The sequence below is a fragment of the Lithobates pipiens genome, unplaced genomic scaffold, assembly GCF_037356315.1.
Source record: "Lithobates pipiens isolate NorthernLeopardFrog02 unplaced genomic scaffold, aLitPip1_a1.2 Scaffold_8, whole genome shotgun sequence".
In the NCBI taxonomy this organism is placed as follows: domain Eukaryota; kingdom Metazoa; phylum Chordata; class Amphibia; order Anura; family Ranidae; genus Lithobates; species Lithobates pipiens.
In genome coordinates, this window is record NW_027507903.1 from 53,738,179 (window position 1) to 53,753,223 (window position 15,045).

At 42.0% G+C, this 15,045-nt stretch overlaps 1 protein-coding gene across 4 annotated transcripts in view; it reads left to right on the forward strand.

The window, feature by feature from the left end:
- The window catches only part of CRTC3 (CREB regulated transcription coactivator 3), a 262,889-nt gene that overhangs the window by 160,683 nt on the left and 87,161 nt on the right, over positions 1 to 15,045 (forward strand). For 2 of the 4 annotated variants that reach the window (XM_077473423.1, XM_077473425.1), the window contains exon 5: positions 12,274 to 12,336. The exons of the other annotated variants lie outside the window; for them this stretch is intronic. In XM_077473423.1, coding sequence (XP_077329549.1) covers positions 12,274 to 12,336 — 63 coding nt within the window. The remainder of the gene's footprint in view (positions 1 to 12,273; positions 12,337 to 15,045) is intronic. 4 annotated transcript variants of the gene reach the window in all.

The following is a 15,045-nucleotide window of genomic DNA, read 5'->3' on the forward strand; positions in this document are numbered from 1 at the left end:
CAATTTCACTACCATATGTCGGTCTCGATTTTGGCTGTTATTTCACAGTGGAACCCCCCCCCCCCCCCCCTCCCCTGAAATTGCAAAAAGTAGTACAGAAACTACTTTTTGAAATGGGTGCAGTGTCGCAAGTGTGGTGTTGCACCAATGTGAACCAGGGCTTAAGTGCATATATCCAACTCAGAATGATCACATATTTTCTTGTATCTTTTATTACAATGAATACAAAGCATTCTCTGGTTGGATGAAGTGGAGTTCTTGACTTTGCTGCCTGTCGCTCCACCTCACCCAACCAGAGAATGCTTTGTATTCATTGAAAAAATGACAAGGCTTTCTCTGAATGGTGGCACTGCCAAGCATGTAACCCTCTGTGGTCAGTCCCTATGCAGAAGGGAAGCAGCTTAGAACAGGACCCTGAAGATCGCTGCTATTACTGTAGTAGTGGTGATTACTACACTCATTTTCAGCTTCCCCAGCAGTTCATCAGATATGAACTATGCATGTATTTACTGGCCCAAACTGGACCAATTTAGCTATACAATATAAATCATACCCATACTTCAGCTTTAACCCTTCCTTCAGAATTTTTAGTCATTTGTCACATTACAGAATTTTTCAGTATGCTGTCTCTGCTTAAACACAAGTGTGATTTTCAAACGAGCACTGCTTAATAACCGCTGATTTAAAATATAACCAAAATAAAGTATCTACTAACACTGTTTAGCAGCTGACTACCAATCTGTTCTCCTTGACTAAAGCTGTAATTTAAACCAAGTCTCCGCAACAAGAACACGCCAGCACTTTTCCACCAAGACATAGACCTCAAAGACCACTGATGTACTGCTATTGAAACCCATTATCTGCAATGCTGTGTGCAGTTTTCTTGTTTAATCACACAAGTATATGTAAACCTTCTTTGTCATCTATAAACGCTGTTTGCTTCATTGATTTAATAATGTGAACAAAATTTCCTATCCAATTTGTACTTCCAAAAATGCATGTTGAAAAAGCTCTGGAAAGTTGAAGCTGATAATTCTTATAGGCCAGTGATGGTAAATCTTGGCACCCCAGATGTTTTGGAACTACATTATGCTCATGCACTCTGCAGTATAGGTGAGAATCATGGGAAATGTAGTTCCAAAACATCTGGGGTGCCAAGGTTCACAGTCACTGTTATAGGCAAATAAATTAGTGGCCAGTGCATTTTCTTAGCTTATATCACCTTCATTGGGATCTGAGTATAAAACAAAGTGATTACCGGAAAGGCAGACATCTAGTCTGATATTACATCAGCACCTGAAATAGGAAACCTGTCCTCCTTGCATGCTGTGTGAAATTTGCCAAAGCTTACATTTCAGTTTAATAAACAGCTTGTTATAGACTGGCATTGGTTCAGTTGTCCAATTTAACTTCACCAGCTGCAGAATCCTATTACTGCTTGAGTACATTTCGTGCTGCCAGTTAAGTCATTATTTGCCCCTTTGGAGTCAACAAGAGTGTGAAGATTGCACTATAGATAACGTATGGGATATTATGCTACATAAGCCATATGGTTCATAACTTCAGCTGGGCTTTAAAGTTGTTGTAAAGCCTCAAGGTTTTTCACCTTAATGCATTCTATGCATTAAGGTGAAAAACCTTCTGTGCCGCAGCTCCCCCCAGACCCCCCCCCCCCCTCCTTTTTCTTACCTGAGCCCGATCCAATCCAGCGATGTGCATGAGTGCAGTGGCTCCAGCCAACATCTCTCTCCTCATTGGTCAGATTGATAGCAGAGGGAACTATTGGCTGGGGCAAAAAAAATAAAAAAAAATAAAGGTGAAAGAGTGCCTCCAATTTAAGGAAATCATTTAAATAAAATTAAGTTAAATACAATATATGTCTTGGATTATATAGTAAATAAAATAATATAAAACCTAATCAATTGCTAACCAATAATTTTATATGAATAGATAGTCGGTAATAGATGGACTTGTGCAAGTATGGCAGCCCTTTGAGAGACTACACCCACACACGTGTAACAGACCTATAGAAGATGTAGGTATATGTACACTTATGTGCACACATGTGGCCCCCAACAGTGTGCACATGTTTATATTATTTTACTATATAATCCAAGCCATAGATCTTATTTAATTTAATTGATTTTAACATGAGGGCTGCTGGCAGTGTGCTCCTAGAGTGGGCAGTTCAGCACTAGAGGGGGAAGGGCTTCAAGCATCATTTTGCCCTAATCCGCCCTCTTAGAACAATCTCACAGGATATGATGCCACTCTGGAGCTCGTGGCCTCCCGGTGGGGGGGGGGAGGCGGCAGAAGTGATGTCAGCCATGACTGGAGGTGGCGGGTAGAATGCAAATCCACCCGCACTTCCGGCTGGCGCCTGCCTATTTTGTCCATCGTGAGCTTCCCGGGGGCAGAAGTGACGTCGGCTGTCACTGGAAGTGATGGGTGGAATGCAAATCCACCTGCACTTCCTGGTTTCGGCTGGGTGTGCGTGTCACACAGGATTCCATTCACACGGTGGCTGGGGTGAATAGATTTTCCTTTTGGAAACCCCCCCCCCCCCCCAGCATCTCCTGTCTCCCCCTATTGTCCCCCAGCCCCCTTTTCTAAAATACAACCAGGAAAACATCAGAAGGGAGGCCACACTGGCAAATGGTAAGTACACTCCCTTTGTATTTAATGAAATAAATGAATGCATTATTAAATAAATTAAATTAATAAATTAGTAAATATATGGCAATAATATAATTCTGGTAGATTCATGCACAAGATACGTAAGATGCCATGTCCTGTGTTGGGGAGACGGTGTCATGATGGACGGCTCATATGGTGGGAGTGTTTGAGGATAGTTTGGTGATGGTGATAGCAGCATGTCGTCTGCTTCATGTGATGGATGGATATGGTAGGCGGAGCCTACTTGTGTGGGTGTGGTGGGCCTTGGAGGGCGTTCACTCATGCATGTGATTGTAGGTACTTTAAAAGGGACAGCAGTGGCAGTCAAACCACCATCGCTATGGATTTGAGGAAGAGGGATCGCCCTCGTAGCGGGTAAGCCAATTTCTGAGGCCGTTGCTTAGAATCTCATGTCTTCTGTACAGGATTGCAGACCACTCTCAGGATAAAATCGGTCAGGTGTAATTGAACATCCATGTTTGAGGCTGGGATTTTTGATCTGGATGCATCGTGCTAGTCTGGTTTGCCAATGCCTGTTTTTTTTCCCCGGGTCGTATAACCCCCTAGGAGAAGCGCTCTCGCGGGGGGTTACCTTACGGTCGTGCTCATGAGTCCAGCATTTGAGTCCATAGATGCAGAATGCCGGACTCGGCCCTGCATCATTGCATTTGATTGACAGCAGCGGGAGCCAATGGCTGTGCGATGACAGCGATGACGTGCGATGGCGTCACTCCAGCGCATGCATGCGGGAGCCGTCACTGACGGCATGATCACCTTCACTAACGGCACGCTCAGTGTGCCTGCACCGTTGTCTACGACGCACATGCACTGTAGACATCGGTGCCCGTTTTTTAGGAAAATATCTCCTTAACTGTGTAGCTTAAGGAGATATTTCTTGCATCTACAGGTAAGCCTTAACCTCCCTAGCGGTGATCCCGAGTCTGGCTCGGGCTGCAATTTCAGTACCACGAGCGGTAACCCTGAGCCAGACTCGGGATCGCATCGCTGGATACAGGGAGGATACAGGGAGAAGGTACTTACCTTGTCCCCTGTATCCAGCGATGTGCTCTGCGCTGTGTGATCGAGCTGTCCTCCGCTCGATTCACACAGTGCCCAAATGCCGCCGAGCTCCGTTCCCTGCGACGTTACAGCGCACTGGAGTGGAGATCGGCGCCAAATTCAAAAAAGTAACAACACACAAAACACACACAGTACTGTATATATAGCGATAATAAATTATAATCACTTGCAGAATTGAGAGATAGCGATTTGTGGGGAGATCCGTCATCAAACACTAAATCTAATGACAGCGACAATTCTGCAAATGAGCAAATTTCAGTGTTTTTGGATTTGATTTACATTATTGAATAATTTTTATTATTATTATATTATAAATTTCATCATACCCGGGATGTCTGCTAGACTCTGGTTTGAACAGATTTAAGAGAGTTATTCCTAAGAATTACAGGCCTACAATATAAAACGCCAAATTTCCATGCAAAATAATTGTACCTCTTTCAGCACCTAAAATCAGAACTAATCATACCGCCAGGGAGGTTAATATAGGCTTACCTGTAAGTTAAAGTGGCCTGTAAGGGTTTACAACCACTTTAAGCATCCCGTTGTCAAGTGTTTTTTGAAGCAGAATTGCGTGTTTTTGCAGCTTTTGTCAGTTGGTTTTTAACTAAAATGTGTAAAGTGCTGCTGAAAAAGTGTGTGGGGGGAGCTTCTTTTTGAGCAGAAAACGCTTGAAAAAAAAACAAAAAAACGTATGACGTGCCTTTTCAAGCGTTTCCGTTATAGAGGAAGTAAACCCTGGTGCGTTTTACTTCTGCTTTATTTCCCTGCAAAGGTAAAGCATAATGGGCTACTATGCATCGCATATAAAGCCCATTTGTCACTTACCTGAAACTGAAGCCCGCAGTGTCTCCGTTGTCCCCACTAGCAGGGAGCATCCATATTCGCCCTTCTTCCTTCTGGGGCCGCGAACTTCGACTCTGTGACTGGCCGCAGTCGCTTGACGTCACCGCGCGCATGTGTGCGGGAGCCGCCAGTCACAGCATGACCCTTATTAGAAACGGCAGAATGTGCCCTTTCTAAAGGGCGCAAGCACCGAAGTCATCAGTTCTTGGCTTTTTAGTAAATATTTCCTAAACCATGGAGGTTTAGGAGATATTTCAAGCACCTACAGGTAAGCCTTAATATAGGCTTACCTGTAAGTAAAAGTGGTTGCACAGGGTGTACAGCCACTTTAAAGTCTACGGGGACAGAAATTCTGAATTCTGCCTCAAAAACGAGGTTGTGTACTTTTGTGAACGGCCAGATTCTCAGATGACAACAAGGGCTATTGAAAAACAATAGGTTGTTGCTTGTTGAGCGTTTTTGAGCTTTGAGCTACAAGCTACAAAACGCTCAAGTATCAGCGGGGCCTCACTATCGGATACAAGACCTCATTAGAAAGTAGAATATGCATTGCATAGTTGAAGGATAGGGGTGGGGTCTAAACCAGAGCTAAGCCCTTGGTTTAACAATACCTAAAACCGTTATATTTAACGGGGGTTGTAAAGGCAGAATTATTTTTTTATCTTATTCTATGCATTAAGATAAAAAGCCTTCTGTGCAGTAGCCATCTCCAGCACCCCTAATACTTACCTGCACCCCATCTCTCTCCAGTGATGTCCACAAGTGCCTTGGCTGTCCGAGATGCTCCTCCTGATTGGCTGAGACACAACAGCGGTACTATTGGTTCCCACTGCTGTCAGTCAGTCAGCCAATCAGGAGAGAGAAGGGGTGGGGCCGGGGCTCCGTATATGAATGGACACGGGAGCTGTGACTCAGCTCGGATGCCCCCATAGCAAGCTGCTTGCTGTCGGGGCACTCGACAGGAGGGAGGGGCCAAGAGCACAGAAGAGGGACCCGAGAAGAGGAGGAAGATCCAGGCTGCTCTGTGCAAATTCACTGCAACAGAGCAGGTACGTATATAACATGTTTGTTATTTTTAGAGGGAAAAAAAAGAGACTTTACAATCACTTTAAGACCTGCCATGAATGATAATGGTCAAAGTTCTTTATGCTCTTAACAAAACTGTCAAACCATCAAGTGGCCATTGTCATAACTGATCAGTGTGCAGCTATATGGCAACTACAGCTCAAACCGAGGATAAGATTGCAGCTCTTTAGCTATAGCGCTTAGGAGGATTTATTTCCACTTTGATGCCAGGAAGGGGTAAGGCTTACAGCTGACTTGGACAGGATTCCATGCTCTGTGTATACTATTATTCACAAAATGTCACTTGTTTTGCAAAAGCACAAACCTACTACTCTGCAATCAGCGATGCCTTCTAATAGTTGAGGAGGTCAACTAAGTTGGCTGGATTGAATAGTTAAAGTAAATCTTAAGCAGGCCATCACCTGAGGAAGAAGCCAGAATCCAGGAAGCGAAACCAGATCTTTGATGACAACAGAGCACCGCCAGAAAAAAATAAAATGTATAGCTGCTTAAAGAAAAGTATTGGTGCCTGGGTTTGACAGTATTAATACATGTGGACCCTGTACTTGCTGCCACAGTTCTTCATCTTCTTTCATGTTCCTTCAATATTAGATGACAATACTGTTATTCATGTTAGAGCTTTGCTCTAAATATCTTACAACAATGCACGGTCTTCCGAGGGAAAATTTTATATTAACTTTGTTGACTATAAGGAAGCTTACTGTCAAACAGCACACACAAAGCTAGTCTTTGACGCTGTGTGAGAGCTTACTTTATCACCAACCCATTTACCTCAAAGTTACTTACAAAGTGGGTTTATAGGGATCTGCAAATTTAACTCAAGTGTGATGTTCCCGGCTTTTTTCAGCCCTTCTATCGATTGGGTTATGTAGCTGACTACTAATAGTGCATCCAGAGGTATCGAATTAACTTTTTTCATACAGCCTGGACTTTTCAAACATTTAATGTCCCATACTCAGAGCTATATGCTGCAGAAGACTTATCATTTGTTCACCTTTTCAAGTGGAATTGAAGATGAACCACATGAAGATGAATATTATGACTTTGTACATCCATACACAAGAACTATTGAATATTTTACACCAAGACTAAATGGATACTTTCAACTACTTGGATAAATACACTGGCTTTTAAAGTGCACCTGGCAAAGTAAGAACAATGGACAGTAGTTTGAGGTTCTACTGCATCATCTATACCAGGGGTGTCCAACCTTTTTGACCTACCTGGCCTACATTGGAAAAAGAGGAATTGTCTTGGGTCACACACATAAAACATACTAACAACAATGATGACTGATGAGCAGAAAAAGACAGGCAGATTACAAGTAACGATCACCGATATGGATAAAGTACCTATTTGAGTTATAAAACTTATTATGGTAAAAGAAGGCAACATAAAACGATTTGATGCTCTTTTTGATAAACTAACGCGTCAATATCGGGTTGGATGGATGGAGTAGCAATTCTCAATTAATTCTCAAGGTGCTCATCAAATAGTTTGGTTCCAATTTTGCCCCTGTGTGCTTCTTCCTTAAATAGTTGCTCACAAATATAGGTGCTGCCAAAAACTGGTGACATGAATAAGGCGTGATTGTGAAGAGTGGGACAGTTTGCTTTGGGAAGATAAAACGTATAAAAGTCCAGTAAAGAGACCCTGTCAAAAGTTTTATGGTTTTGTGTTGGGTCGCAGGTTGGACACTCTTGATCTATACTAAACTATGTGTGTGCCTTGTCACCACTTATATACGGTTTGGAATGTTTGCACGTGGCTGAAATTGCATTGCCTTAGTTATAGTTTAAATCTGAGAAGGATTTTATCCATCTTGTGTGCTCAGAAGATCTCAAAATATGTCCTCCTTACACCGTGTCCTATCAAGGACTTCTCCACCATCATAGTACAAAATTTTAAAGTTGAATGAGAAATATAAAGTGTGATACAAATTTACCTCATCAATATTCCCTTACATGGAGGTGTTCTGTCAAGTTAGAACTTGGGAGCCCAATGTGGACTTGGCTCCCTAACTAGATTAGCTAAGAAAAAAAGGTGGAAAGGGGTAATGCTAACAGGTACTTGCTGACCAAAAAATAAGGATCCCGCACATCAGCATTATGGTTACGTTATACAATTTCAAGGCCACTTTAAGAGAATGGGCACCTACTTGATGATGGGCTTTCATAAATGGTGGTATCTCCCTTGCCTTATAACCCTAGTAATTGAAGAGGGTAATCTGCAATTTTCATATTGCTCAGGTTTTTGTGAGATATTTGATTTGCCATTTTTGTTTATAAAATGTTTGTTGTAATTATGAATATGCAAAATTAATATTTGTTTAACTCCATTTCTATGTTCACATTTTCAGGTCTAACCATTTCCCTCTCCATTTCTATTCTTTGCTAAGCATTAAAGCTTGCATTCCGTCTTTGTGATGGTGATAAATGGCTCTAGGTGAAGCATCTAGCATACATACTCTGTGGCTAGACTTGTGTTCGAAGGTTCGGTTGTCCTTTGTATCCAGATGTTTAGCGTGTTTTATTGAAGTGTAGCTCTAGTCTGTGTAGACTTAGGTGAAAAATGCATTGACTTTGGCAGAGGTTCTGGTTTTATTCATAGTAAATCAGTACTTCTGTACACTTGGAAAAGGACACTTTATGTACTGATGTATACCAGGGAGGTGATTGTGGTTTGGTTTTGGCAGCTTACAGTTGACTTTCAGTAACAGGCAAACAAAATGGGGTCATTTGGTGCAGTTCCTGAAAGTTTCGCCTTGTCTGGGGGGGGGGGGGGGGGAGAAGAGGAGGAGGAATCTGGAGTTGGTCTGAATCCTCGCATCTATCTCTTATCCACAGCGATGACATAAAGTTCTTTTTATTAATCACTGGTTTTTGTCAGATCCTCGTTACTCTGATGTTTGCCCGTACTCTCCGGGCTGTTTTTCAGTTTTCTTGCCTTGACATCATTCTCATTTCAATGGCATGGATGTAATTGCAAAGATCTTTTTGATATCTTTTAACAACAGGCCAGGATTGTAGGCAACATCAAAGGCCCAGATGAATGATCTATTAATGCAATGTAGAAAGTAAATGTGGGCTTCAACATTGAACTGATGATTAGCATTTTTTTTTTGGTGTGCTGTCATTGTACGGTAATAAGGCTGGAGTTGAACGTCTTCAATGGCTGGAGTTGAAGGTCTTCGATGTGCGTTTCCTGTGCTGGATTTATAAGGGGTTCTTCCTGAACCGGCCTAGATTCAATCTGTCTATGGCCAGCTTAAGTTATAGATTTTGCAGATCCTAAGTGCAGGGAAATACTTTTTTGTAAATATTGTAGTGTAATGTATGACTTGCCAGTTCAAATTACCCGTGTAATGTGTTTTTTTTATAGTCAATAAAATTAGAGAAAAACATCTAATTTCCATGTTAAGGGACCCCCGAACTTCAAGTGCTCCGGACCCCCCAAGGTCTAAAGCCTAGCACACGGGCCGATTGTCGAACGGTTCAATATAAAACATTCCGCCCACTGGGTTGAACAAAAAAATATTAGTGGTGCGTGCAAGACTTTTTAATTCTGCACTGTGCTGGCGGTTATTTAGATGGTGGAGTATAGTGAAGCAGGAGACTACAGGGCCTTCATCTGGCTTATTGCTGGAAATTAAGAAAGATACAGGCCGGCCTGTGAGCGGTGAAAGGTAGGGATGTACCAATGTTTTTCTTTCAATCTACAAACTCTCACTGATACAGCGGATCAATACTTTTTGATGCGATTTACGTCCATACAAAATGAATTGGCACAAATCGCAACAGCAAAGAATACCATGCGATTTGAACAGAAATGCAGTGGAAATTATAAGTCTGAATCGCATGATGTTTCCCCACTGCTTCTGTGTGAACCCAGGCTTGTCATAGTGATTACTGTTTGGGTTCACGCAGGGGCAGTGCAGGAAACCGCATGTGATTCAGACTGGGATCGCACCACATTCCTGTACAAATCGCATGGGATTCTTTGCAGTGCATTTTGCGTCCATTCATTTTGGATGCAAAGTATCCATTTCAGTATCGGGAGCATTTTCACAAGTACCTTGTGAAAATACTGTGCATCAGCACCAATATCCGTATTGGTGCACCCATAGTGACAGAGTTTGGGTTCATTTAGCGCCATAGCATGTTTGGCTCTTAATAATTTAAAAAGGTCTGCAAGCTGTCATGAAAAACAGGTTATCATGAACCGTTTTTACGGCATGTTTTTGCTTTTAGCCGTTGACCCTTACATTGATAAAAGTAGCCATTATACACTATGTTACCAAAAGTATTGGGACTCCTGCCTTTACATGAACTTTAATTGCATCCCAGTCTTGGACCCCTTTCACACTGGGGTATTTTGCAGGTGATTTAGCATTAAAAATGGTGCCTGCAAACCGCCCTAAAACAGCTGCTCCATTCACTCCAGTGTGAAAGCCCGAGGGTTATGATGTGGGGGAAAATCATCCCCACACCATAATCTCCCCTCCACCAAATGATTTGGACCAGTGCACAAAGCAAGGTCCATAAAGACTTTAATGAGCGTGTTTGGGGTGGAGGAACATGACAGGCCTGCACAGAGTCCTGACTTCAAACCTGATAAAACACATTTGGGATGAATTAGAGCAGAGACTGTGAGCTAGGCCTTCTTGTCCAACATCAGGGCCTGATCTCACAAATGCAAGAATGAAGAATGTCAAACATTCCCATAGACACACTCCTAAACCTTGTGGACAGCCTTCCCAGAATAGTTGAAGCTGTTATAGCTGCAAAGCGTGGGCCAACTCAATATTGAAACCTACGGACTAAGACTGGAACGCCATTCAAGTTCACGTAAAAGCAAGCGTCCCGATACTTTTAGTAATATAGTGTATGTCCTACTTATTAGTAAGGATGGGTTGAGGCGTGTCCGCAACTCCACGTACCTGCCAGGAAGCTGACACTGCGCAGCACTAATCACAGGCAGTGAGTCATTTTCACTAATTGGCTCTAATCACAGGCAGTGAGATATTTCCACTAATTAGCACTAATCACAGGCAGTGAGACATTTCCTGGTCCAGATCGGTCTCTGCCTGTGATTAGCCCTGCACAGTGTCAGCTTCCTGGCGGGCACGTGGAGTTGTGAACATGCCCATCCTTATTAGCATTGCTAGGACTTTGCAACTATAGAGAACATAAGTAGTTCTTTAAGGCTGGATTCACACCAATGCATTTTTAGCGCTTCTTGCATTTTGCAGATTTGCTCTACAGAACGTGTTCCATAGGAAACCATGTTAAATGGGCTGTAGTACAAATCTGCAAAATGCAAAAAGCACCAAAAAATGCATAGGTGTAAATCCAGCCTTACAGCTAACCAAACATGCTGGGGGGTTTCTAGTCCATGAGCACAGTTTTGAGGGCTTTCTGTTTTTAAGTTCTGATCTTCAGACCAGAGACATTGAGTTTATTTACATAATATTCATCCTTTTATGTACCAAAGGGCATTATCATTCATATGTGAATCTAGAGATTGCACTGTAGCAGAAGTGATCTATAGCCTGACCTGACTTGGCTTGGTAAAAAGCAGCGTCCCTGGCAAGTAAATGAGCTCAATAAAATAATTTCCAGTGAGAGAGGTTAAAAGTGCAGCTGGGCTCTGTGTCCCACGCTCTGGATCCCTGGTGTCATTTGTTCCCACTGGCAACTGCTTCCCTGCCAAGGAACTTTCAGAAACAAAAAAAAAAAAAAAAAGTCCTGAAACCAGGAAAAAAAAAAATGTCTGTGTGAAGCTGAAAGCAGCAATGCCTGGATTTTCAACTTTCTGCCAATATTCTTCTGCGATTTGCTGATTTTTTATTTATTTTTTTATTTATTTTTTCCACAATGCACAGATGACAATGACCACCAGCCGTGTCTGATAACGCCTTCACACACACACAGTCCTGTAACAGAATGCCACGAACTCATAAAAAGGAAAAAAATGCAGTAATTGGGCAGTGCAACAAAAACGGCTTGGCTTTGTCTGATTTTATGTGGTAAACAGTATTCTGCCATTAAAGTGCTGATCTCCTTGCCTGTGATAGAACAATAAAAAACAAAACAAAAAAAACAAAAAAAAGCGCTAGTGTCTGGCTCAGGTTTCGTAGAATCATTAGTAATTCTGCCTCGTTCTTCTTAATAATTCTACAATGCTTTCTTAAGCTAATGATCACCTAAAAGAAACTTTAATGACTATTTTGCCTCCAACTCCTATCTTTAATTACAGGCTTCAGTTTCTTTGCTGACACTAATTTTGAATGTAAAACTTGCTTACCTCTCTTCTGGCTCTCAGCGTTGGAGATGCAGCGCCTTGCATTCTGACGGCTGTTCTTACCCAGAATCCTCTCTGACGAGCAGAATTTCACCACTTACTATGGTTCCGTTCTGTTCTTTCAAATCTTATTTTCCATTCTCCGCTCATTAACTCTTCTATAGTGCTGTTTCTTTGGGCAGAGCACTAACTACATGCGACCATAATGTTCAGTATTTTCTATTGGGATTTTAACTGACATCAAACATTCTTTCTTCTTCCCCTTCTTGACTTCGGTCTCTGAAGGCAGCAGGCTCCCTGGAGTGAAGAGAAACGGCCAGGATTTAGACTATTGTCTGCCCTGAACAGGTGAACTTTTTCAGCCATATTTTTTTTTTCCATTTTTATTTTTATTTTTTTATTTTTTTTTCTTCCTTTTTTTTATTTTTTCTTCCTCTTTCTGGATGCACTATGCACTGGATGCACAGGGTTTAGCTCACCAGCACATTGGAATTATAAAACCCTTAGCTGTTCTTTCAATTTCCAATTTCTGACGCAGTGGGCTGATTGACACCAGCAACACTTAAAAATGCCTTTCAGTAATGCAGTAATTGGCATGTACGGGCATTTTCAAAGTGTTGTGTATGTTATGTACGTTTTTTTATTTTTTATTTATTTTTTCAATTTTTATGTTTTAAAGCAAAAAAGATAATATGGTACAATTTCATGAAATGATCTGCCAGTTTGTCATTCCGTCATTTAGAGAACTGATTGATACTAAAAGGAATATACATAAAACATATAAATACAGCGCTCGCAAACTTACCGAATAAAAGTGAAAAAAATATATAATATATTTTTTCACTTTTATTCAGTATGTTTACGAGCGCTGTATTTATATCTTTTATGGTTTCCAAATGATTAGCACTTTGTGTATAGCAGCTGCAACTTTTTCACTTTTATTGATTTAATATTTTTTGTCACATCATCAGCACGAGTATGTGTATTTTTCAAAAGGAATATAGTCTCATTCCCATAAAAACACAAAATCCACACAAAACAAACATCCAAAGCCTAGATTTAAGAAGTGTTTAAGGCTGCATTCACACCTGAGCATTTTCAGCTCGTAAAAAGCTCCAAAAGTTCCAAAACGCCCAACAAGCAAAATCACATTCATTTAAATGGCCCCTGTTCTCATCTGAGCGTTCTGTCGCCTGACGCAAAATGCCTGAAGCTCAAAAAACACGAGTTTTTTTTTTTTAGGCTGATTACAGGCGATTTTCTGCTTTTTACATTGACCTTTTGACCTGTACAAAATCGCAGTAAAATCGCATGACTTTCCTCCTGAAAACAATCCGCTCAGGTGTGAATGCAGCCTTGTATAAGGCATACATCAAAAATGTGCTGCAAACATAATCCAGTAATAAAATCAGCAGTTGAATGGGTGAATAACCCACGTTTAAAAAGGGAATCGCCAATTCTTATTGATGCCAAGAAAGTTTGTAGAGAACATGGGGGGGAAATAAGATGAAATTTCATCTAGCCGTTGTGGATTTGTGTCACATGTATGCATCATACTGTATGTGTCAGCAGTACTTGTGGAAACCTAAAAATCATGCTTCTTGCCCTTAGAAATAGGAATGCTGTTCTTAAAGTGGTTGTAAACCCTTACAAACCACTTTGACCTACAGGTAAGCCTAGATTAAGGCTTACCTGTAGGTCCAAGAAATATCTCCTAAACCTATACGGTTTAGGAGATATTTACCTGAAGACAGCCACCGCTGTCTACGGCGCATGCGCCGTAGACAGTGGCACGCAGGCGCACTGGGTAAGCCGCAGATCGCAGCGATATGCCACGAGTGTCGGCTCCCGTGCGCATGCACGGGAGTGACGTCATCACTGCTCTGGCGAATCACAGCGCCGGAGCAGCGAGACCCACGGAGACCCACCAAGAAGGTGGATGCTCGGAACTACAGGGGACAGCGGTGACTTCGCTGGCTCCTGTGTCAGGTAAGTGACACATAATGGACTACTATGCAATGCATAGTAGTCCATTATGCTTTACCTTTGCAGGGAATCAAAGATTAAGTAAACCCATTAGGGTTTACTTCCTCTTTAAAGCAGAGGTAAACCCATCAATTTAACTGTTTAAAAAAAAAAAAAAAGCATCACGACAGTTGAAGATCAAACAAAGTTGAAAGCTTCCTTGGCTGAAAACGATAGGAGGGTTTACTTCCACTTTAAGGAGGTACTGAACTCTAGAAGTTGTGCCCCAAAAAAGGCTGTTAACCACTTGCCGACCAGCGCACGCCGATCTACGTCGACAGAATGGCACGGGTAGGCAAATGGGCGTACATGTACGTCCCTTTAAATTTGCCGCCCTGCCATTGGGAGCACGCCGCCGGCGGTGCGCTCCCGCGCTGGTCGGGACCCCCGTGAGTCCGGTCGCGGGACCCGCGGACTTGATCGCCGCGGGCATACCCGCAAACGGCTCACGGAGCGGCCAAATGAAGAAATGCCGTTGTAAACAGCATTTCTCCATTCTGCCTAGCAACTAGTGACGCTGATCTCTGCTCCATGTGATTGGAGCAGAGATCAGTGTTCACTAAATGAAAGCCCAACCCCCCCACAGTTAGTAACACACCCCTAGGAACACTTAACCCCTACACTGCCACCCACTGGTTAACCCCTTCACTGCCAGTGTCATTTACACAGGAATCACTGCATTTATATAGCAGTGATTACTGTATAAATGACAATGGTCCCAAAAATGTCCGATGGGTCCCCCACAATGTCGCAGTCACAATAAAAATCGCTGATCGCAGCCATTGCTAGTAAAAAAAAAATGCTATAAAACTATCCCTATTTTGTAAACGCTATAACTTTTGCGCAAACCAATCAATAATCGCTTATTGCGATTTTTTTTTTTACCAAAAATATGTAGAAGAATACGTATCGGCCTAAAATGAGGGAAAAAAAAGTTTTTTTATATATTTTTGGGGGATATTTATTATAACAAAAAGTAAAAAATAATGCGCTTTTTTAAAAATTGCCGCTCTATTTTTGTTTATAGCGCAA